The sequence below is a fragment of the Ambystoma mexicanum genome, chromosome 5q (assembly GCF_040938575.1).
Source record: "Ambystoma mexicanum isolate Mex_15411 chromosome 5q, UKY_AmexF1_1, whole genome shotgun sequence".
NCBI classification, from domain to species: domain Eukaryota; kingdom Metazoa; phylum Chordata; class Amphibia; order Caudata; family Ambystomatidae; genus Ambystoma; species Ambystoma mexicanum.
In genome coordinates, this window is record NC_090933.1 from 68,546,682 (window position 1) to 68,573,035 (window position 26,354).

The 26,354-nt window shown below is 43.6% G+C and overlaps 1 protein-coding gene across 2 annotated transcripts in view; it reads right to left on the reverse strand.

Moving 5' to 3' along the window:
- The window catches only part of LOC138497215 (uncharacterized), a 1,137,079-nt gene that overhangs the window by 90,359 nt on the left and 1,020,366 nt on the right, over positions 1–26,354 (reverse strand). Inside the window, exon 15 of one of the 2 annotated variants that reach the window (XM_069620540.1) lies at positions 11,375–11,672. The exons of the other annotated variant lie outside the window; for it this stretch is intronic. Coding sequence (XP_069476641.1) covers positions 11,647–11,672 — 26 coding nt within the window. The 3' untranslated portion in view covers positions 11,375–11,646. Of the gene's footprint in view, positions 1–11,374; positions 11,673–26,354 lie in introns of those variants that run through there. 2 annotated transcript variants of the gene reach the window in all.

Sequence of the window (26,354 nt, forward strand, 5' to 3'; positions counted from 1 at the left end):
CCTCATCCAACTGTAATGCAAAGAGACTCGTTTGCAGCTGTGTGATTAACTGAGCAGTGATATTGTCTGCCATCTCAGACACACGTCGGCTGATGGTGGTGTCTGACAGAGGAATCATTTTTAGCTTGTCCGCTACACTTTCAGCACCCATTCTCCTGCACATTGCGATGGCTGCTGGTAGAACGACTTTCTCTGCATCGGTGAACGGTTTTTTATTTTTGGCAAGGAGGTAGGCAACATCATAAGATGCCTTCAGTGCACTGGCTGGAGTAGAAGCAATATTTTGCACTGTACTTTTCTGCTGACTGATGACTTGTAACTTGCGAGCAAAGAAGTCTCTGCTCTTGCCAATGAGCTCCCCATGTTTTGTTTCCAAGTGGCGTCTTAATTTGGCTGGTTTCATGCTCTCATTGGCTAAAATTGCTCCACACACCACACACTGAGGCCTCGTTTCACCTCTGATCACAACGGAAGTAAATCCAAGGTCTAAATATGTGCCATCAAACTTTCTGGCTTTTGCAGGTTTTTTTCCTGTGTCAATGTCTGCGTCTGCCTTCCTTTTCACACTACCGTTTTTGGGCAAAAAGAAGTGCTCCATTTCAAAATGGGTTCCTCACCTATGAAAAAATGTAAACTCCCATATTAATGCCTTTTCATATGCTTTGTTGATAACCTCATTTACGTACCGAATGAGGTACAGTAGGATTTGAAAACGATAATTCAAAAACAAAAATGCAAAACATGTAGCTGTGACAAAATCACACATGCACTAGAAGGCTTTTGAGCAAAAATGAGGGGCTGAAAAAAACATGGTCCTCCAATAGTGCACCACATGTTTTGTGGTGTTCTACATGTACTATGGGTCCCGACTTGAAGATCTGGTTAGTTTGTAGAATCCAAAGAAAGGCAAGGGACATTGCTAACTGCTTGTGCTGGCCACAATCCATTGGGGCATTATGTGGTGGTCCTCCAAGAAAGAAATTGTACCTTTGCCTCCAATAAGCCTTGAGACAACCATAGCCGCTTCACCCACCCCTTCACAATTCACTATTCACTTGGACAGAGACCTCATTTCTCACCCGCTTAGAGTGGAACCAGTCTGCGGCATACAGCCTGTAATGCAAAGCGCACATATTAAGCAGCATCACAAAAAAACAGGACTGAATACATCACTGAGCTAAATGAATTCTGACTGGCAACATGGGGGCAGTTGCTCCCCCTCCCCGAAGACTTAGTGAAGGCCCCTCTCATGTGAAAAGTTTGAAATGCCCTGGCGACTGTAATTTGAAACAGATGAAATGCCCTGGCGCCTGTAATTTGAAACGGATGAAATGCCCTGGCGCCTTCCCTGGCCACTGGTGCTGCAAGAGACATGAGGACCATGGGGTCTTTTTTCTATTCACTTGTACGGAGTCCCCACAGACCTCTTTTCTCCCCTGCTTAGAGTGGAACCAGTCAGCGGTATACAGCTTGTAATGCAAAGCGCTGAATATATCACTGAGCTAAATGAATTCTGACTGGAAACATGGGGGCAGTTGCTCCTCCTGCCCCCAAGACTCAGTGAAGGCCCCTCTCATGTGAAAAGTTTGAAATGCCCTGGCGCCTCCAATTCGAAAGGGATATAATGCCCTGGCGCTGTCCCTGGACACTGCTGCTGCAGGAGAAATAAGGACCGTGGGGACCTCTGTTCTATCAACTAGAACAGAGGCCCCCACGCCTCGATTTTCCTTGTGTTTCTGGTCACTTTATTTATTGGTCATGTATGTAAATGCCACTTACCTTTTTGAAAGTAAAAAGAATAGAAAAGCAGGAACCTCGTGACAGCATGTAACTCCGGAGTTGATGGACGCAATCTGAAGCAGGATCACTGAAGCTGCAGGTGAGTACTATTTATTGTTGGAAGACGTGGCGCCTTCCATCCTCATTGGCTGTCAGTCAGCCAGATTGAGCTAGCAGCACAGCTTGAGGCCCTTGCCAAATGCAAGTTTAGAGAAGCTGGCTGTCATGGATTGGCTCACTCTCCCTACCACCCCTCCCATCTGAAAGTAGGGCAGTTTGTCACTAATGTGCCATCATTAGTGGTTTCCTGCTCTGCATTCATATGGGAGGGGCTGGTCATCCCTGCAAAACAAGGTGTGCGCTTTACCTTGTTTCATGAATAGGCTCCTAATGGAGCCTGCAGGGCCTCACAAAAGCCAGGCCCCTGACCTCAGTGTGACAGGGGTCGGGCCTTTGTGGGGCCTCAGGCTCCATTAGGAGCCTATTCATGAAGACAAAAGAAAAAGCGCACACCTTCTTTTGCCGCGATGACTTGTCATCACGGCAAACAAAGTGTGTGTGTTTTTTTTTTGTCTTCCTAAATAGGCTTCTAATGCGAGCCTGAGACCTGACAAAGCCCGGCCCCTGTCGCACTAAGCATGTGTGGCAGGGGCCGTGGATCGGGCTGTTGCTCTTTGATGAAGCAACAGCCTGATCCTTTGGTAATGGATGCTAATGTTTACTTTCAAGCTGTGGATGCGCGGACCCCTGGGCATGAGGCTGCGACCCACCAGAGGGCCACGACCCACAGTTTGAATAACGCTGCCTTAAACGAAAGCTCCTCAAAATTCGATAAAGTACGCAATTCTACTAACCAATCTTCAACATTTGGATTCTTCCTAGTTTTCCAAACCCGAAGGATCAGTCTTATAGCTATTAATAAAGCCTTATCTATCCAATTTCTATATTTAAAAGAACGTTTACACCTATCTCGATGTAGAAGTAGGATAATATTCCCACCCGATCTCTGTAAAACTACATCCAAAATCAAATCAATCCTATCAATCACATCATTCCAAAAATATCGAACTTTAGAACAACTCCAGAGAAGATGTAGAAGGGTTCCACTTTCAATTCCACACCCCCAACATAAATTATCCATTTGTAGTCCCAGTTTATACATTCTAACTGGTGTCCAGTGCACTCTACCTATTACTTTCTGTCTGATCAGGCGCAAGTTCAAATCAGCACCCACATTGGCACTCACCCTAAGTATATCCTTCCATTCTATATCTGTGAAGTTCATGTTTAGATCATCTGACCATACCGTTCTCAATTTATCCCATGCCACCACATGCTTATTTTCTATTTGCATAAAGTTCATATATGTACGCACAGAATATTCTTGCCCCGTAAGCAATTGACACAATGCAGGTTTGGTGTCTAAGGAATTACCAATCATGCTTTTCCTGAGATCAATCAGGGAGCGCAGTTCTTCACACTTCTGTCTTTCTCTTTGATGCAACCCAAACTTCCTCTGTATTTCTTCAAATGCCGAAAAGATGATCTCCATCTAATACATCACCCAGTGTCAAAACCCCCTTCCGCACCCAACTCTGCCATATCAGACATATGTTGTTTAATTGCAACAAATCATTATGCCAGAGAGAAGCATCTTCACTAAAGCCATATGATTGTCTATTCTCTTCAAACCATAACTGCATGGCCTGCCTGGTTGCCACCATTGGCTTTAACTTTAATCTATTGACTGACATATTACCCGTAGTATAAAGATTATTCAAACGGTACGGACAGCAAACATCCCTTTCCATGCGCAACCAGATAGCACCTTTAAAATCTTCATTTGCATAATAATAAGTTCCCTTCTGGAGTAGATACGCGTTACAGTATTTATTTAAATCCGGATAACCAAAACCTCCTTCATCCACAATCTGCATCAACATAAATCTGGGAATCCGCTGTCTTTTGCCCAACCCCCACAGGAAACATTAAAAAAAATATTCAATTTGTAAAACTTGCTTCTTGGAAATCAAAAATGGAATCGACTGAATTATATATAACATTTTTTGGTAACAAAATCACATTTATCTTCGCCCACAATGATAAATGAAGCCTTTCCCATCTTCTTATTGGATACACAATTTTATCCATGAGTTTATCAATCTTACATTGCATAAGTTTCTTCAAATCACCAATGATGCATATACCAAGATATTTAACCCATTCAAGGGGAGCATTTGCAATTCCATACCTTCAGAATGTCTTTACTACACTCTTTAGACAGTGGGAAAATGTCAGTCTTGTGCCAGTTAATCTTATGACCTGAAATCTCACCCACTTCTTCAAACATCTGTTTCAAAACCAAACCACATTGTTTCTGGGTTAGATAATAGGACCAACAAGTTGTCCGCATAGGACAAAATTTTAACTTCTACCTCTCCAACACATAAACCTTTAATTTCTCCACATTGCCTAATATAAGCCGCCAACCGTTCAAGTGCCAAGTCAAAAAAGGCGACAGTGGACATCCTTGTCGCGTGCCTTTGGATAATGAAAAAGATTCTGATATTAAACCATTCACAGTCATCCTTGCTTTAACCCCATAATGAATACACTTTATCTTTTGCATAAAGGTTGCGCTAAAGCCCATTTTTAATAGGGCGTATTCCAAAAACCTCCAATTAACCCTATTGAATGCTTTCTCCGCATCAAACAACCCAATGACCCCCTTTGATTTTTTATTATGATGCATCCCAATGACATTCAAAACAGTCCTGATGTTATCATATCTATACCTTCCAGGAATGAAACCCACCTGAGATTCATCCACTTGATCACCCATATTTACCATAAGCCTATTCGCCCACATCTTCGTAAAAATCTTAAAGTCTACATTCAACAATGAAATTAGTCTGTAATTACTGCATTTTTTGTGATCTTTATCAGGCTTAGGAATGACAATCACTGCATCAGTCATTGATTCACATACAGTTCCTGAATCTAAAAAATCATTAAAGAGAACACATAAAATTGGCGATATTTGCTATACAAACTTTTTGTAAAATTCTGAAACAATCCCATCCGGCCCTGGCGACTTACCATCTTTCAATTGCAATACAGCATTAGTATCCTCAGCCACATCTAGCCTATATTCAAGAATCAATTTTCTGTCACCCCGAAGTCCTGGAAGGTTAATTTTACCAAAAAAAGACTGCAAATCTGATTCATTAGGATGTAATTTCTCTGTATATAACTCTTTATAAAATAGTCTAAATTCTTCACAAATATCATCACTTCTATGAAAAACTTCACCTACATCATTTCCAATTGATGAAACACACTTGTCTGCCATCAGTCCATTCAGCTTATTTGCCAGAAGTCTTCCATTTTTGTCTCCAAACTCCCCAAAAAAATGTTTTGTATAAAAAATGTTCTTCCCTGCTTGTGATTGCAGAAGTACCTTTAATTCCCTTTCCAATTTGTTCAATTTATGTTTCATGCAATTCTTTTCCACTTTCGCACAACTCCTCTGTAAAGCCACAATCTACTTCTCTAACCTTTCAATCTTTTCTTTTCTACCTTTTTTAGCATGTGAAGTTCTACCAATCAATTCACCTCGCAAAACAGCCTTAAAACAATCCCATACAATCTTAACGTCTGCTGATCCATTATTTTCCTCAAAATATTTCTGAACAAAGACATCTAGTCCCTCATTAATCAACGGGTCCTCGAGAGAATTGGCTTGCATTCTCCATCTGTTATTTATTTTACGAAAAGTATGTAAATTGACTTTCATATCTATTAGCGCATGATCAGAAATACATCTCTCCCCAATACTGGAACTCAACGTCTGATCCACTAATGTATCACTAATCAAAAAAAAATCTATCCGCGAATACGAATTATGTACCATCGAATAAAATGAATATTCTCTGGCTCTTAGATGATGAACCCTCCAAACATCAACCAGATCGTATTTAAAAGCAAATTGTTTCAATTCTTCTCCTAACCTCCTGCTATTATACCTGCAATCTGACTTCCTGTACAGGTCACTATCCATCACCAAGTTAAAGTCCCCACCCAAAATAACCGCCTCTCCCCCGTTTCCTCTAAAAGATCATCTAATTTCCTAAAAAAAAACATATCTGGAGCACATGGAGCATATACTGTCCCAATAGGAAGTTTCCTTCCATTATATAATACATCTATGAGTAAAATACGACCTTCCTGGTCTTTTACTATTTTTTCAATTTTGATAGACAATGCCCTCCTGAACAATATACTAACCCCTCTAGATTTAGTATCATAATAATTCAATACCACCTGTGGGTATTTATGAGTAAATAACCACCAACTTGCTCATTTAAATGAGTCTCCTGAAGAAACACAACATCCCCTCTACTCCTCCATATTCACCCCAAATATTGCCATGACATGCAAACCCCTAAATCCATATTATCGGACTCAAAAACTGATAGGCCCCTCAACATTTAACACCGTCCATTTATATCTTTATATAACACACAGATTATTAACCCACTGAACTACTGCACCACATATCCAGCCTATATTTCCAAGATTACACCCAACCTATATCAGATTATAACAATCCGTCACACAATTACTCATCATTTCTCAGACTCATCAATTAGGCATTGCCCACATCAACTAATTTGTTCTTTTTAACCAAATCACCATGACACATAGCATTTATTAATCTAAATATATTTTCCTTTTTTTTAACCAACCAAACCACATTATATATCATATATGATGGTTTCTACTAGCATTCCATCATGGTGTCCATCACAACCACTAGATAGCTTGCTAACACAATCAACCTAATACTTTCAATAACACAGTGGTCACAAGTCAGTTATTCCGCAACATACTTTCAAAATATACAAACTTATACCAACAAATAAATCCTTCAAGCCTAACTATGAGAGACCTCACAAACCACCCAAAAATAGTAAGCTACTAAAGTAACCAAAGTACAATAATATACAGAAACTATTTGTTGTGCCAGTCCCCACCAAGACAGGGCAAACCCCTTCATCTCACCCCAGCACATTTTAGGAAATATATATTAAAAAAATTAACAAACATTGAGATGAATGACTAAGACACCAGAGTAGAGAATGTAGAGCAGTGAACGACCAACAAACATGAAGACATCCTGTCTGAAGCGAGCATAGTAACAAAGTATCATACCTTCTAATACACATACCCCATCCATGTATACATTAATTAGGCATGCAAGCAAATAGAAGCACACTCAGTCACAATATGTAGTATTGAAAAGAGAGTAAATCGTATTACAGTTACAATATGTAGTATCTCATATCCACTTTTAAATTTAATCTTTTGCAGAGTTCTGTTGCATGCATTTTACATAGTACACAGCCAATATTTCGCCTTCCAAAACGAATCCAGAAGTACCAAGATAGTTCAGCATCACAATATGGTGCCCGACACCTGAACAAATAATTAAACAAATATAAATCTGGCATAATACATAAAAAAGACAAGGGATAGCCGGATTTGTGTCTTGTTGACTCCACAAGGACCCCATTAGTCCCATCTTATCCTTTGACATCTAAAGTATTGTTGAACTGCATTAACGCACAGTGAGAATAAATAAATAAATAAAGATGCCCAAAGTCGTAGTGTTGACGAGGAGAGGAAATTACTGACGGGCCCATTGGTCAGTACTCACCCTTGAAAACTAGTAATGCATGATAGCTGCACCATGTGAGGACAGAGTGCAGGATTCACATACTCCAGCAAGATTCAATAATCAGGACTCAGTATATTGGCAAAGGGAAGTCAGTTTAATGATACATACATCAGCAGCATCAAGACCACCTGCCTCACCCCGACCTCCTCAAACTTTAGTCAAACAGCCTCTTTTATGGGCAAAATCCGTCATCATTGACGTCTAATTCTACAAAAAATCATCATGCAATATAATTGGTTGGGAAAGGTAACTTAAGTATAGGTGCTATATCTGTATATGGAAATAACGCAAGTGGATTGGATAACTCTTATCGGGTGGGCGTCTACGCCCTTCACTCTACAACACATGTGATTGACGTCACTACAAGTACGACGTCTCATTGGTTACAGTGTCTATAGGATCCTAGATTACATGGTCCCTTGTGATTGGGCAAGTTACACCCCTAAACATAAATCTCCATTTTAATTAGCAGCATGCAGAGTAGACACCCAGGTGCCTAGTGTCCCAAGATTCATCTTTCCTCCCTTCCATCAATCAGTGTTTTAGGGCTATGTGTCAATTAGTTGGCTGGGTATGGCCTCGGATCTGTAGTCTCTTATCAGGAAAAGTTATGGCACCCTCAGGTTCTGGATGACATCAGGAGGTGGTACATCTTTGCGCCTGTCTGGTCACGTGCTGGTCCACCGTGAAACTGCTTCAGTTTCCAACCTTTTGTGCATTTAATTCTGTGTACGCCTGGTCACCTGCATGGGCCTCTCTTATCTTGACCTTCACGGGCAGGCTGGTATTCTCTGTAGTTGGAGTCTCGTGAGCTCATTCTCACCTCCCCTTCTCTGGTTGACCTCGATCTCCCCGGCATAAGCCTCTCTTTGTTGAGTTTCGATTCCGCTCCTTCTCTGGTCTTTGCTGGGTTTCGAAACTCAGCCTGTCAGGCCTTTGGCCGCCTGGGTACATGTCTGCTTTCACAAAATGGAGTCGCACGTGTACATTGTGCAGTATTGAGGTAGATATATGGTTGGCGCTTGCCGCTCTATTCTTCTACTAGCATTGAAGGCAGTATCGATTTCTTAGCATCTCGCGTTTCAAGCTTATTTAGACACATTCAACAGGGCGGTTGCTTCCATCTTGTCTCATGGCACCATTCTCTTACGTTTTAACAGTGTCTCTCCCCTGCATCCATTATCATTATCCTTGCAGTTACTAGTACTGGCATACGTGTTTTCAGTAGCCAATTCTGTTTGTTCTCGGGGCTGCTCGGGCCCTTGGTTTATTTTCATTGGCCTTCCATTAAGGCTTTAGGGGTCTCCTCGTGGACCCTGTGCAGGTATTCCTCACTTCGCATCAGTGGCTGGTAAGGCTGTCTGATAGGGTACTGTGCTGCCCAGGGTTGTCGCGTTATGACTGCTTCAACCGGTACTGATCTCCTTATGTACACGGGGCAGAGTCCCAGTGCGGCTCTCTGTTGGTTCATTTGCTCCTCATACGTCACGTACCTCGGCGAGTACCTTACTGGCAACTCGCAATGGGGGGCAGCGGTGCAGGTCATATTTGGGACCTCCTCTACACCATTAACACACAAAATCCAGAATGGTACTCAACCAAGCCATGATGACACTGGACACATAGTTTTCCATGTTTTGCCTAAAACAGTCTGCCAATATATATGCTATAGTATAATAGAGTGGTGGTCTTATGATTAACTCATGTCTGGGTGCATTCAAATCAAGAGAAACGGTCCACAATTAGAGCCAATATCCAGTGCACAACATCAAAGGAGATGATTGGCAATACAGGGAAGCAGGCATCTTTATCACCAAGAGGTATCAGATTAGAAATAAAGTACCAGCTGTTGTTGAGTCAAGGACAAATGTCAAGCCCAGCATATAAACATAGACAAAAGGTGTGGTAACATTTGCATGGCTGTCATTTCATGAACCGTTCACATAGATCTATTTTCCAGCATATTGACAATTGAACCAGATACTACACTATTATACATGACAATTGCGTCAGCAACACACTTGTTTTTTCAACAGAAAGCAGATTCAAGACTAATGGACTCTTATGCTCAGATGGCATTACAGATGCAGCAGCTGTAATATGAATCACAGACTTGGCTCACGTAAAATATCTCAGCAGTACTCAAGTCCCGGCATAATGATTGACAAATGTGGTAAAGCGATTGCAGCATGTTCATAAAGCCACAGCATATACAGATCAGTGCCTCAACTCCCATAGTCCGATCAATTGTGACTGTACTTTGTGCTTCGTTTAATGCAGAACTGCAACAGGGCTGAGTACTGAGTAGCCTTCCAATTTAAAGGACACCCTGATATCAACTTAATCAAAACGGGTTTAAACAAAATGTTCTTTACGGTGATCATAAAATAACCCTGCAAATCTGCATACACGTTGACCTCAGGTTCCTGAATGGTATGGTGACATTTCGGGATGACAAACCTGGAGCTAGCATCAGGTGCAACACCCGCCATTCCTTGTACTGACTCTTTGAGAGTTATATTACTTCAATATGCAAAGGTGCCCACATAAACGGTTTCATGGTTTCCCCCCATTTTTATTTTTCTCACTTCTGCTTTCAGGTGCCAATGCCAGTTCCAACATCACCTGTTAAAAACCGCATTCATCGCTCCAATATCAAACACTTAAGTTGGGAGGCTTTGTGAATGTCAACATACATATTTTACTTCGTGTTCCAGTTTTCATAGTCAGGTGTTAATTTCAATCCTGAATTAAAGGAAATTTTTTTTGGGATGTACTTGTGTTTTCCCTTGTGTGCCGTTTGTAATGACTGCACCCACTTCGGGTATTGTTTAGGCAGGTAAAAATGACTTTTGACTTTGAAACAGTTCCATTTAAAGATGTGTGTTTCTCTTTTCATTTGACAGTGGTAATGGTACTGTGATCCCCGTTCCAGTGAGCTGCAAGGGCCGAGGCAGGGGGCAGGCTTTTTGTTTGTAAAATTTCACCCCTGCTTTCTTTTGTTGGGAGACTTTGTAGACTTGCAGCTGAATTTCAGTAAAGCATCGCGTGCAGGCGGTACTTCACAACACAGAGAGTAACACTAAAGAGTAAAGAGGAGCCTGCCCGCCTTCACTCCCCCATGCCCCTCACCACCATGGGAATGTTGAACATTGCATACAGGGGATCTAGCGGTACACACGTGGAAGCGTTGGTACCCCTCGTTGCCACTGGATTAGCAGCCATTGTCTTTTCAGGGGCAGCACCCCTTGAGTCCTGTAGGATTGCACTCTAGCGGAGTGGCATCATCGCATGGACTGCAGCAAATGGTTATTTTCAAGGAGTGCCATTCATGCATGCCCATTAGTCTCCATACATAATGCATTGACAGAGCAGTGTGTATTATGGGCATGAATATGGGCCAAGATGTAGGCACATCGGCAGCGCTGTGTGTGCACCTCGCTACCCAAGATGCAGCTACCTGGGCTATGTGGTGGATCTGTTTACATGCCACTCACCGGCAAGGAAGGACTGGGAAACATCTGCTCGTGGAGTCGGGTGTCCGTAAGAACAAGGGACTCATCCCAAAGACTCAAAATGCCAGATGGGGCGGAGGAAGCGTCATCTTGGGGCATGTTATTGTATTACTGCACTTCTGCACTATCGTTAACTTACATTTCATCGCGACAAGTCCAATCCGATCCTGTTCCCATGCAACGCAATACGAGACAAACGCATTCCCACTTCCTCATTAGTTCCTCACCAGGGTGCCTTACTCTAAATATGACGGAGGAGAAGGATCAGAAGGAAAATACAGATTTTCCACACATTCGTTACAGAAAGTCATGATTCTATTAAAGACTCGGAGGCGAAAGATTATGCTATAACTTCTCTTTACTAACTCGAGCAGCAACCATTACAAAACAAAAACATGGAAAACAATAACAAAAAACTACAAATTCCAACAAAACTCAGCATTTTTGTAGTTCGTTTTCCATAGGTTGAAAGAAACACCACGTGATCCATTCCTCCAATCAGCATCTCTTCTCTCCTATAAGCCTCCGTGTTCCTAAAGTCCTTCCTCTTTCTTTCGCTGATCTGAAAAACTCATGCCCCAACCGGTAGGCAACTAGAATTCGGTAATCTCTTTAAGCTGTCCCTTTCTGTTCCGTTCCTAAAACAGATATAAACCATTAGAAACCTCATCATGGACGGGTGGGCAATCGCATTGCAATACCAATATCATTGCAAAACAAGACTGCATTATTTCCAAGCAAATTCATGAATAACAACATAACAACATATCTTATACAATAGCGATTGACATTGGGTGGAATAATCTTTCGCCTCCGAGTCTTTAATAGAATCATGACTTTCTGTAACGAATGTGTGGAAAATCTGTATTCTATGTCAAGACTCGGAGGCTCAGATTATGCTCGTTTAAAGCTTACCTACCACCAACGATGCTACTCGCTCCACTGGTTTAAAATAGAAATTCTTAAAGGTCTCTTCATTAGACCAATCCGCTGCCTTTAACACATCCTCCAGGCGGGCCCCTGCCAAAAAAGCGGACAATGCCATAGCACCCCGAGTAGAATGAGCTCCAAACTGCCGCACGTCTATCCCTGCTTCTGCCATGCACCACCTGACCCATCTAGCTAGAGTGGCTGACGCTACTGCTCTAAAAGGTTTTCTAATTGCTATCAATAGTTGATTCTCTCCTGCCGGCCTCACTTCATTCGCTTTCTGTTCATATGCTCTCAAACACCTGACTGGACACAACTTAGGCTTGTTAGGAAAGGCCATGTATTCCACAGATTTAAGATTCGTCTTAGTTCTTCTTGTTATGAAAAATACTACCCCCGAAGGTGAAAAGGACTTCCTGTTTACCTCCCATGCTCTCACATCTGAGACTCTTTTACAAGAAATAAGACACAAAAGGGTAGTAAGCTTGGCCCACAACGCCTTGCGAGACAAAACTTCATTGTCCGGCCAAGCTTCAAACATTCTTAAAACTACACTCACATCCCATAAACTCGAGTATTTGGGAGTAGGAGGTCTCATACACCTGATGCCCTTAAGAAGCCTACATACCAAGGGGTGTTCACCCACCGGCTTATTATCTATGTAAACATGGCCCGCAGAGATCGCTGACCTATAATTATTAATGGTCCTGTAAGCCTTCGCCTGCGCTGCCTGAGCTGCTAAAAAATTTACTATGTGCACTACATCTGTACATAAGGGATCAACCTGTCTCTCCAGACACCAATCACTCCATCTATGCCATGCCACTCTGTATGCCTTTCCTGTCGCTGGAGCCCATGACTCCCTGATGAACTCTTGAGCCGAGCCCGAAAGTCCTGGCTTGGACCAGTTTTCCCTGAAATCGCCCAAGCCAGAAGTCTCAAGCTCCCCGACTTGACCAATGGGTGAAATTCCCCTGCCGGATCTACTAAAATGTCCTCTTTGGCTGGCAACCTGATAGGAGTCTCGAACGACAATTCTAGAAGATCTGGAAACGAAGCCTGGCCTTTCCAATCTGGTGTGATCAGAATCACTGTTGCTAGCTGACGCCTGACCTGTGCCACTGTGCGGGCTATTAAAGAAAACGGGGGAAAAGCGTACTCCCTTGCCGGACCCCAAACCTGGAGAAACGCGTCTGTCGCTGCCGCTTCTGGATCCGGCCTCCAACTGTAAAACCTGGAAAGTTTCCTGTTCAACCTGGAAGCGAAGAGATCCGTCCGACAAGGACCCCTGTGACGCATGATCTCTTGGAACACAGAGTCGTCCAGCCGCCAGTCGCTGGAATCCCTTAGGTATCTCGAGTTCCAATCTGCCACCAGATTGAGATCCCCTGGCAAATGTTCCGCTTTCACGCTTATGCCTCTCTGGAGACAGATCTGCCAAAACCCTTTGGCTATCTCCGTCAGCTTCTGAGATCTCGTTCCGCCCAGTCGATTGATGTATCGGACTGCCGAAACGTTGTCCATCTTCAAGAGAATGGACGATTTTGCGCCTTTCTGTGTCCAGCACTGGACCACGAAAGAGACCGCTAGAAGCTCCAGGCAATTGATGTGGAGACCCAACTCTTCTCTCGACCATCTCCCTCCTGTCGACTGATCTCCACATCTGGCTCCCCATCCCCAACGGCTGGCGTCGGATTCTATCACCAGATCCGGGGATGAGCCGAATATCGCCCGGCCATTCCAGGCCTCCATGTGGCAGTACCACCATTCTAACTCCAGCTTCGCTTCCTGGGATAGCTTGACTTTCTGTTCGTAAGAAAAACCTCTCCTGAGATATCTGATCTTCAACCTCTGTAATGCTCTGTAATGCAGTGGCCCTGGGAATATCGCCTGTATCGATGATGACAGACGTCCTACCAGTCTTGCTATCTCCCTTAAAGAAACTTTGCGCTTCATTATCATCCCTTTGATCTCCTTCTTGACAGAGTTGACCTTGGCTAGAGGTAACTTGAGAATACCCTGGGTTGTCTCTAAGTTGAACCCCAGAAATTCCATCTCCTGAACTGGCACTAATTGAGATTTCTCCCAGTTGATCAGGAAGCCCAACCGTTGTAGCAACCCCGTAGCTAGCTGTACCTGTTGGACTAACACCTCCCTGGCCTGGCACATCAGACATATGTCGTCCAGGTAAATAATCAGTCTGATCCCCTGCTCTCTCAGATGTGCTACCACTGGCTTCAAAAGTTTGGTGAAAGCCCATGGCGCCGACGCTAACCCAAAGGGAAGACACTTGAACTCCCACCTCCGTCCCTTCCAAAGGAACTGAAGGAGCTTTGTCTGTTCTGGTCGAATCGGAATCGTTAGATACGCATCCCTGAGATCTATTCTCGCTAACCAGTCTCCCTGCCGAAGAACATCCCTTAGGAGGTGGATGCCCTCCATCTTGAAATGTCTGTACACCAGAAAGTAATTCAAACCCCTCAGGTTTATTACTGGTCTGACCTTGTGTCGCTGCTTGACTAAAAACAGATTGCTCACGAAACACCCTGAACTTTCTAACGCTGGACCGATTGCCTCTTTTGCCCTTAGCAATTCTACCTCCTTGTCCAGAAGATCCTCGTCTTCTCTGCTGAACCTTATCTGTCTCGGCCACACTCTCTGATAAGGCTCTTGCCAGAACTCTAACAGAAAACCTCTTACGGTCTGCCTTATCCAAGCATCTGAAGACAATTCTTCCCAATTTTTGACACACAATCTCACTCTCCCCCCCACTGGAGGGATGCTTGCCTCCGGTCCCTCTGTGACTACCATATTTCTCACCTGAGTTACTTTGGTGTTGTTGCCTGCCGTTGTTTCTCCAGCCCCTACCCCTGCCTCTTCCTCTAGAAGGAAAGAAGGGGTTGGACCTCCGGTCTTCCTGTCTCCAGGCTCTGTCTCTGTAGGAACCTCTGTGCTGGCCGCGGCTGGACGAGCGGCCCCTTCCTCCTCCAGCCTTATCGAAAACCCTTCGACCAAAAATCTTCTTCAAGGAAGACTGGGCTCTGTCCATCGACACATAAGTACTGGCGAACTTCGCCATGTCCTTTATGAACAGGTCGCCGAAGAGCTTGCCTCTCGCTGCTGTGGCCTGCTCTGACGTTGCCATCTCTCCCAGCCTGGAGTCCAGCTTCATCAGAATCGACCTTCTCCGTTCGGTCGCTAACGCTGTATTAGCGTTGCCAAGCAGACAGGTGATTCTCTGAGCCCAGCCCGATATAATATCCGGGTCCATGGGCTCTTTTTTGGCCTTCGCTTCCTCGGCCAGCTGCCAGATCTTGGTGACCGGTCCTAGCATGTCTAGTACCTTGTCCTGACAGGACCGCCAGGATCTGTCGATGCCCCTCTTTACGTCCCTGCCATACCGGCCCAGGAACGTCAAAATCCTTTCGTCAATCTCTGGGGTCTCCGCTACTCCGTCCGGGACCCTTGGTCTTGGGCATTCAGATTTCAGCTTGGACCTGGCCTGTTTGCTTAACGGAGCCCGCAGACACCTTCTCAGGTATTCTGCGATCCTCTCCGGTGGGTCCCATTCATTGGACCTGGGGTGGATAAGATCATCTGGATCGAACTCCCCTTTGAGCAGATCCGCTTCTTCCCTCCTGCCTTTTTTCTTAGGATGACTTTCCTCCTCCTCCGGGGAGGTTTGGTCTTCTGAGGAGGTGTAAAATTCGGACCTCGAGCTGCTCCTACAGTAGTCGTCGTCCGACTCGCTCGAGCTAGAGACCTTTCTCTCATGGGATCTCGCCTTCCTTTTCCCCGATCTGTGGGGTGAACCTGGGGGGGTCTGGGCACTACGGTCCCTGCGGGTCTTGTGTTTACTTTCCCCTCTCTTTTTGCGACCCTTACCCTGGGACAGATCCGCCAGGCTTCGCAAAATGCCCCTCTCTTCCCGGGGCCTTTCGGCGTTCTGTAGAAACTGCACCGCCTTGGTCATACGGCGCCCGCTGACATGGGGGCCGTCCGAGTCATCAGTGTAGTCACTCATGTTTGGTGCCCCTGTAGCACTATCAAGGTGCCTTGCGCAGTTTGCTTGGGCTGCCCCCGTCAAAATTGTGCACCAGTAGCTAGGCGAGACCTCGTGGTAATAACAGTCTTACCTGGGACTGAGCCCGTCAAGCAGATGTATGACCTCTGCTCACCTCCTCCCCAGTGGCAGAATGAGGGGTCAGTGATTTTTAGCTGTTCCCCCAGCTTATAATTTGTTGCGCAGGTTTGAAGCCTGCAATATCAACTTCAGCCACTAGGTGGCGTTCCCGTCAAGTCAAAGAGCCGTGTCTCTTCAGATCACACAGGCTGCCCGTTCCGGAGATTAACGGGCTTCGAATATATTGAAATTTACGAGCCGCATAGATTGATATTTACAAGCCCGTGACACTCGTACTTCCCTCACTCTACGAGTTCGCAACGGCGCCGTAACCTCTGAGGTCCTGTCGCGCCGTTGCGAACTTCCGTGCCTGTAATGGCCCCTAGAGGGAAACCGACGCCGGAACGAGAGTCCCGTCGCGTCCTTCCCGCGGATCTGCTCCGCCAAGCCCTACGCGCTCACCTGTCAATGCGCGCGCGCGCTATCTTATCAATGATTCTAAGTTAACATTAAACATTACACATTAAACAATAAAATAAAGGTACTTATCTCGCTGCTCGAGCAGCAAAGAAAGAGGAAGGACTTTAGGAACACGGAGGCTTATAGGAGAGAAGAGATGCTGATTGGAGGAATGGATCACGTGGTGTTTCTTTCAACCTATGGAAAACGAACTACAAAAATGCTGAGTTTTGTTGGAATTTGTAGTTTTTTGTTATTGTTTTCCATGTTTTTGTTTTGTAATGGTTGCTGCTCGAGTTAGTAAAGAGAAGTTATAGCATAATCTGAGCCTCTGAGTCTTGACATAGAATTCACAGGCAAGCAATTCTGTATATTTTCAAGTGTACTTCAAGTTCCAAACAGTTGTAAAAATGGCAAAAATGCTGGCGGCCATCTTGACAAATAAAAAAAATGAATAATAAAACAAACAATTATTAATATTAATATGAAAGCAAACTTAATCTTCAATCAGCATAGTCTGGCCTCCCTTTTTTCTTCCTCCGCAGATTAACAGATTTAATTTTACGTGATGTACCTTCCATCGGGTCCACATCTAAATCTGTTAAAAAAGCCTCTGCAGTTTTACAATCACTAAAAGTATGCAACTGCCCCTCAACCACAACTTTCATGGTGGCAAGGTAGACCATATAGTATTTCAATCCTTTTTCACAAGCTTTAACCTTCGCTTTGTCAAATGCCTTCCTCCTCTCCAAGACATCCTTACTTACATCCACAAAAATCATAATCTTGTTTCCTCCCCAAGCAAGGTCTTTGAGTTCACATTCTTTCTTCAATATAAGCTCCTTAACTGGGAACCTCAAGAACTTCACAATGATGTGTCTTGGTCTCTCACCTAATGAAGGTTTAGGTCCAAGTGCTCGATGTGCTCTTTCAATTTCCAAATTAACAGCGGCATCCAGTTTAAGTAGTTTTGGTAAATTACTAAGCAGAAAGTCCATCATGTTACCCCATTTTGTATTTTCAGGAAAACCAACTAGACAGAGATTATTTCGTCGGGAGAAGTTTTCTTGCTATGACAGCTTGGATGTTATTTTTTCATTAACCGTTTTCAGTTCCCTAATTTGATCCATCAGTTTCAAAGTCCTTTCATCCACAACAGTAAGATGTTCTTCAGCTGAATCCACCCTTCTAGTCACTCCTTCATATCTCTCTTCTGACTTAACAAGGGCTAATTTTTATCTCAGCCATGTCCTGTTTCAATTCACTAAGCAAATCCAAAAGCTTGTCTTCTCTGCATCCCCTTTGTTCTCTTGTGAAGTCCCTTTCTGTCTTTTAGCTGGCTTTGCCGGTTCAGGAGTACTTGGCACAGACATTTCTAAGTAAGATTGTCAATTGAGGCCTAGGACAGGAACACAGCAGTCAAGCTGCCATTCCCTTGGCTGATAGTTCCAGATGAATATCTTTAATACATAACAAATGCATTTACTGTCTACAGTACAGCAGCTATATACTGCATTCCAGGAGGGTTATAAATATTAAGTGACAAAATATGCACAATCTTGGAAAGACTCCCAAAATTTAACTGGAAGGGGTGCAAAAAATGATTTTATCATTTACATGTGATGGCTTCCCCTTAGACCACTCCAATGCTGATTTTGTCACAAACTACCCAAAAAATTTAAGACCCTAACCTGTAAGTACTTCAGTTGCCCAAACCTTCTTTATGTGAGTCATCTAAATTGCCTTAAAATGGCCATTGAGAGAATGGTCATGTGTGTTAAAGGAAAAGAAAGGAACTATAAATCGCTGCAGCTTATGCCAGGGCCTCTGCTCTTGGAGCGAACGCCAGTAACCAGATCCACAACAAATTGTTATTTTCTACTTTAAGCAGCACCTTGTTCTTTTTAGCCAGTACCCCATGCCCTATGTTTACCTTTCAAAGTTTTAGTAACCATCAGCTCTTCAATATTAAATTAAACTTTGTCTTCAACTGACAGATTTATATCAGATCACCAAGGGGAAATCAGCTTGTTTGTTGGTGGGCTGTGTACTTCTGTTTGATATTAATCTTCTGATGTCAACACCTATTTTTCACAAACCGTTACCATATTGAAGGACCAAATATAATATTCTATAATAAAACAACTTTTTTCATGGTTTGGGTGTTGTCGTGCGCAAGTTCCATGTAATTTGTATCCCTACTTTTTTATCACTCAAACTAGTTATCAGATGCAGTAGTTTGGAAACTACTGTTCGATTCAATGGGGGCTGTTGACCGCTGGGAGTACATTTATAATTGGTATTGCATTAATTTCCTCATATTCGCCCATCAAATTATCTTCACATTGTTTGACACCCAAGGAGCTCAGTATGTGAGGATCTTTATTGGTCTGTTTTTCACACCATTGTTTATCTTCTTCATCTTTACTTTTGATGTTATAGGCCGCATAGTTCTAGATTTAACCTCAACATTCTCTTTTTTCGGTTTACTTCACATTTCTTGTTTGCAGCTTTATTTTATAATGCTGTGTTGAAGTAATGTTTGCTGAACTTTACTCATAGATTTAGTTGTGTTATGTTCTCTTCTATTTCTGTATCGGGGAGGTTAGGGAGCGCTGATGAGAGATTTTCAATTGTGTTCCCCTTGGCTCTTAGCTGAAGAAGCTCATCACTCTGTTGGGCCCTCTTGTTTGGTTCTCTTAAGTTTCTTATTTTTCTTGTTTTATAAACTTTAGCAAGCATAAACTGGTAAAAAAAAAATCATCATGCACATCTTTACTGTACCAGTTTGGACAATCGAATAGTTTTTAAAAGGAATAGATTTGTCTCTGACGTTCATTAAATAATTGTCACATGGAGTGGTGAAAATGATCCCTTTATCAGTACTTAAGTTTAGTATGTCAACAGATTCAACCTATACACCATTCCTTGTGTCAACATCCTTAACATCTTTGTGTCAAAATCTATATGTTCTTGGTCATGACAAGGTGGCTTAACCATATTATATATGTTTTTGTCATAACACAGAGCCCATTGTCAGGGATAAATGTTTCACCACCTCCTTGTTTATATCTAGCTTTCCTGCTATCTTTCATATCACTCATGTGATCTGATATTATTTTGATTAATATTATTTGGATGCAAAGATTTCCCATTTGAATTTCTTCCCATTTATTTGATCATTGGTTAGGTTAACAAGATCTCAAGTCAGCATCACATAATTTGTCAATTGATGTCACTCCAAAGTTAGGGCATAAATATGTGTGATGTTGAAATGCTTCCCATTCATCATTACTTCAATCAATCAATCAAATAAGTTTATTCGAATAGCTAGATCCATTAAACTCACAAGTATATAAAATTAAACAGTAAATATTAGCTCTAGAAATTACAACATATATTTAAAAGTCCATCTTGAGAATGCCCTGTGTTCACAATAAAATCAGTACAGCAAATATATACAAAATGTACCATAACATGATTAAAACTTCACAGTTTGCCTAAAAAGCCCTTTCTCAGGTGCATGGCCCTTTTCAGATGGCACAGGAGGGCCCGGGCTGTTGGGGCTGTGTCTGCGAATGTCAAAACGCTTAACAACCGACAAGATTGTGGACCTTCTCACTTCCTTATATGCCGACAGAACAGCACGAAGTGCTTCAGGTCTTCACTTGCCGCCCCACATGCTGGGCAACTGGAGTTATTGGGAAGGCCCGACCACCTTGCGATGTTTCCTCTTAATTGCAAGCAGTCAAACCTAGCCCTCGTAATCCACCACCTTTCTCGCTTTTTCATACTTCTAAGAAGGTAAGGCTAAATATCGTTCATCCTGCTTATCACTGCATGATTTCTATCTGAGTTAGTGACAAATTCCGTACTCTCCCTTTTTTCCTTCATCGTCTGATACAAAAGCTGTTCAAAATCATTCACCTGCCTGTTAGACAGTAGGCTGTTGGTTGGGGGGAGGGATGTTACAATTAGACAGACTCTGTAACAAGTGCTAGGCAGGGGCTTTGGCGCCACCTTTCCTTCCCCATAAGGCTTCGAATAATAAAATGGAACAATGTAGCTCGCTCGTTTGCCCACAGACAGAGCCAAAAGGTACTTGGGGCTAGGGTCCATTGGTCTTCCAAAAACTCCATCCCCAGTTACCGATGCACTGAGACACAGGGGGAGGAGCCCGGGAGTCCCAAGAGCTGTAGGAAAAACTGGCTTTCCTTCCCCTGAAGCTCCACTGCGTCCGTGTATCCCAATAGTGGTGCTCCATACAAAGTGGCCGCCTTAGTCTGGCACGCATAAACCTTTAATACCAAGTGCAAAGGTTGGCCCTGGCAATGTGACAAGAAACGGGAAATACTACCCAACTGTTGGGTCATCTACAAGGATTGTTTGTTTACGTGGGCACTACCCATAACTGACACCCAGATAATCAAATTCCTTCACTCTAGGAATGGATTCTCCATTGCACACCTTGGGGTGCATCTTTGCGGGCCTCTTTCTCCCTACACACCTCATTTCCGCGGACTTGGAGGTTTTGATTTCTAACCCCCAAACTGTCCATAAACACTGCATAGGCGTCTTTCAGAATATGCAAGGCCCTTGGTGTTCTGGCTATTAGTACTGTGTCATAAGCATAGGCCAGAACTGCAAAGGGCCTCCCTCCCAGATGTGGGTAATCTGCACCAGTATTCACAAGGGTTTAATAGAGCCCATTTATGTAGAGAGTAAACAATATAGGGGCCAAAATACAGCCCTGGCGTACCCAGTGCCCAACTTCAAAACAGCAGGTACACTACTCCCTGGGTCCAATGCGGACGCCAGCCCTGTTATCCCTATGGATTTCTTGCAATACGTCCAAGCACCCGAGCACGGCCCACAACTTATCGCTGTCCACTTTATCAAAGGCTGTGCTCAGGCCCATAAAAGTAATATATCCCCCCGCCCCCCCTGCAAAACACAGAACTGCCAAATCAAAAGGTACAAATTGAGTGTCTGTTCCATGGTTCCCAGACCTGGCCGAAAGCCAAACTGGATGTCTGAGCTTTCATGGCCAAGGAGACCTCTAGGTTGAAACGCAAGGAGGTACAATTATTCCTCACCACTTCATCTATAGACAAACTTTGAACTGAGTGATTAACTTGCTTCATCGTATTCAGACTCGCATGCATGAATCATTCCTACATATATGTGAGAATTTAAAAGGAAAAGAGGAAAAATCTATACTATTCTGCCAAAAATCTTCCTGGGGTGAGGGGCCCGTTCATGGGGCTTAATTTCAACTGTAAAAATAGGTCATCTTGACTTTGCACTCTGCCATACCTATAGCAATCAGGTCATCTAGTCTGGGTCTATCCATCTATACAGGTCTACCTTTTACAAGGTCACCTTTCCTTGCATCATTCTCAAGGCGATAGCTGAATTCTTGGGCAGGGAGGGATTTAAAAAAAGAATAGGACTGTTCCTTAAGTGTTAATAAGAGCAGCGCTGATAACACCCACCCTCTTGTCTTCAGATTCAACCTCACCTTCACAAAGATAGGCATCAAACATGCATTCACTGCTTGGTCCAGCTTGTCACTGAAGCATGGTAGGGACAGCATGGATGACTTTTTCATACTTTTATTGGCTTTTGATTCAATGGGGATAAAGAAATATTGTAGGTTTACCTCTGTGACTCAAATGATGTTAATTTGCACTGTTCTTGGTATTACCCGAAGCCTTAGGAACTGGAGAGTTGGTGTTAGTCATTCTCCTAGCCCTATTCTTGGCGATTCCCAAGTTGTAAAATGGTCTGCATAGTTGTCATGAGACTTTTAAGTCATATTTGTATCCCAGACAAAATGTTACCCCGGTTTCTCCACTCTGAGGACCACTTTTTTCATCAAATTTTACTTTTGTTTTTACTCATAACGGACATATGGGAGATAGCAATGACTGCTCTGTGAAGTCATTATCCCTCTCTCACCCCACATCCTCTCACTTAACCAGCTTTTAAGTCTGCATTCTTGCCTGAAGAGGTGTGGGCAAGATGGTGGAATTCAAAAGAAGCAAAAGCCTATGGCCAGTATGGCACTTTGCTGAAACACTGGAATGCACAGTGAGTAGCTAGTTGCATCATTCTCTGTATAGTTGTATGCAAGAACTAAAGTAGAGACATGCTGAAATCAGATGGTCTCTTTGGCTGTCAGGATGCCTGCAATGTCCAGGAGAGAATGATTGAATTGTTTAGCGTGGGCATTGCCTTGAGGATGGCATGTTAAAGCTCTGGTCTTGCATATCCTCACTAGTTCTAGCATTTGTTGACAAGTCTGGGCCACTGAAACAAAAGAATCAGAGCAGGCCAGCTATAATGCACAACGTACAGACCATAGGATGTTTAATAATGTCGAGTGTGATGGAGAGACCCTTAACCTGCTACTGGTTTGTCCCCATTGTAGTTCTGGACATAGCCCTCACTCTCCTTTTGGCAGCATACCAGGATAATAAAAAGATCCAAGTACATTTCTAAAGCTGTTTGTTCTGACGCAGCATACACAAGGAAACTTCTGCTCCGAGTGCCCAGTACACCCAAACATCTCACACCACTATTTACCCAAGACTTCTCTTCAGAAGAACCCTTCCCTTAAATAGGAATGGAAGTGATGGTACCCTTTTTCCGGAGCTGGTGTTCGTAGATGCAAACAACTGGGACAAGCTACTGCCCTGGGTCTTGTTTGCCACCAAGAAAACATCACCTACATTGACTGGCTTCCCCCTTTTGAATTGGGTATGTCCAAGTACCCTGAAACTTCCTTGATATCTTGAAGGATGTATGGAGAGGAAGTTCTGACTAGAGAATGTATCTTAGCCAGTGAGTATTGATTATAGCCCTCTGATGTATAGACATACAAATAATACAGATCCGCCAAGAGTAGCAAAAATGCCTCTATGAAGCGTCCTATGCGATGATGGGGGCTATGGCAACCTTAATGACTTGCTTGTTGAATGTGGCATGAGTAACACTGGCCCAGTTCTGGAAAACAGAAGGGGGTCCAATAGTTGCACAGTAGTGGGTAAAGATATGAGAAGACCTGGCAACGGAAATGATAACTGCTCTGACTAATGGAAGTTTTCAGATGTTGTAAAGTTATGGCTCCAATTTCAGGAACATGTAAACGAGAGAGAACACTATTATTATAAGCCAGAATTTCTCTATTTTGTGATGAACAGATGGGAAGATAAGGCTCAAATAAGCGAGGGAAGGGGGGGTGGAAATGTAAAGTTTAAACACTCGTTAGCAAGTACTTGTGTAAGTACGCTTGGCCGTGTTGCTCCAGCTCCTGCCTGTGACCCAACTCGAGACCATTGTGCCTTCAGTCCCTTCCCGGATTGTGGATTAAGTAAACTAGTGGTTGCAAGAGGTCCCATTTGACCAATTGCAGCTTTCTTCAAATACAAGTTTGCGCGTGCACTCGTTAGCAAGTACTTGTGTAAGTACGCTTGGCCGCTTGGTCTTGTTGCTCCAGCTCCTGCCGGTCACCCGACTCGAGACCATTGTGCCTTCCCGGATTGTGGATTAAGTAAGCTAGTGGTTGCAACAGGCAACGTATTGGCAACTTATTGGGAACTTTTTGAACTTTTGGAACTAACTGTGGAAATTGTTTCTATCTGTATAGGTCCCGCCCTCCCATTTGACCAAGTGCAGCTTTCTTCAAATACGAGTTCGCACGCACACCCGCGTGCGCGCACTTGTTAGCAAGTACTTGTATAAGTACGCTTGGCTGCTTAGCTGCGAAGGCACAGAGGGGCAGAAGGGAATAATTTAAGTTTAGACCCTATGTTAGGGTTTGCTTAGTCCAGTTTGTTCCCTAGCTGGAAGTTATTCTAAAGGCATATTGAAAGAAAACTTGGGACTGGTGCAAAAAATTGGTTGGTGAGTGTACGAAACAATTTGATTGTTTCGGTTCAAGTGCTCAAGTGCTGCTGTGATACTTGCTGTCATTACTATTTGTTGCTTTTTTTATATATTGTGTTCAAAAGGATGCCTTTTTCGACATATAAACTCACCACAAATATGCTGCCACTCGCAACATTAACAATGCCTATTTTGTCCTTTTGTCCTGTTTCCATAACTACAGACATGCCTTGTTCAGCTACAAATCTTCAAACTTTTTTTTCTGCCTCCTCATGTATGCCAACTGCCTGTGCGGGAAACATACAAACCAAATTCCCATTTTTGATATCCAATTAAACAGAGCGGTTCTGACTTCTTCATTTCTGCTTCCCACCTCTTCATTAAGTGTGGGTACGCCCTCTCTCCTGACTATAGGGGAAGTTCATGTAGCAAATTGCACGCCATTAGGGCAAGCAAACCCGCAGCCCATCCCAGATGTCACTATGATAGCGTCATTGAAAAATAGACACGCTTTGTCCAAATTAGACATGATTATTTCACCTATTGAATTTCCGTGTTTGTATTCATGCAAGCGAACGCGAGTCTCCAATTTCACTGGGGAAAGTAAACATTACGCCCAGTCAGAAATCAACCTCATGTGTGTTTCTAGAGACTTCAATGACCAGTCCCTCTTTAGAGCACTCCAATCCCATGTTGCAATCTTTTGCCCTCCCCACTCCTCGACCTAACAAACCCTTCACGACTGGTAACACACTCCAACATTTGCTTATGATTCATCCAGCTCTCACGGCCATAAACACTGCTGTGTATAGCTTATGCAAATTGTTTGAGTCATTAGATTCCAAATTGGCTAATCAAACAGACCAATTTGAGGAACAAATGAAATGGCTATCTTCTCAGAATTTAGTCAAAGAAGATAACAGGAGCCACAGTCAGTCGAAATCTGTGGCGCAGAGTGAATCGGTTGTTTGTGTGGAGGTGCAGAGGGTGGTGGATTCTGCTCCTCAAACATCAGTGGCTGCAACGCCTTTGGTCATGCCGCAATGTCCACTACCACCAATTCCTGGCATCATTTGTGATTTGGAACTATTGCCTACCGCACAACCCATTATAGATTTACAAGAGAATCACCCGCTTCCTAGTGATGCGGAGGTCATCACGTTTCCACTAAACAAAACAAAAGTTGATGAATCCCCACGATCTGGCTCAGGACATGTACAGCATTTACAAGTCAGGAATGTGAAATTTACCCCAAAAAAATCATTAGCGCTCATAAAAAAACAAAGAACATGCCGGGACTGAAGCAGTCCAAAACAACACTCAATGCCTTTTTCAAAGCACTTGGGAAAACCTCCACCACACGCTCTTCCCAGAAAAATGATGTGGCCATAACAGCGAACCCTGTGGAACCAGTGGAGAAGGGGTTGGCTGATAATCTGTGCATGCCACCAGTTGGTGCTATCTGTAACGCTCACCTGATTCTCGCAGAGGCGCCGGTCTTGACTGGGTGACTACCGTATCTTCAAAGGTGATGTGCAGCACCCGATATGCTCTTTGGGCTGGACCTCTGTGCCCTGTATGCCTGACGTGCAGAGTAAGATGTCTGCAGATAGAAAATACGGGGTTAATGAACTGGGGTTATTGGGGTGTCCCTATCTCTTTCCTCTTCTCCTCTCCTGTAGACCCCAAAGGTTAACGCTCTCACCTTAGGTAAGTGAATGCCGAGCTCTCCATCTGCCTCGGGGCAGGGTGCTGTAGCCAGTTTCTTCACTGGATAGGTAGCGCAGGCCTCTTGACTTCAGAGGACTGCTGTCCGTCGTTTACTGCACGAACGGTAAGTTTCGAGTCATTCAAATGTCTTTTTAAAGTCTTTAGTAATGATGTCTCTTGTTTTGCAGGGTTCCGGCGATGGCGGATG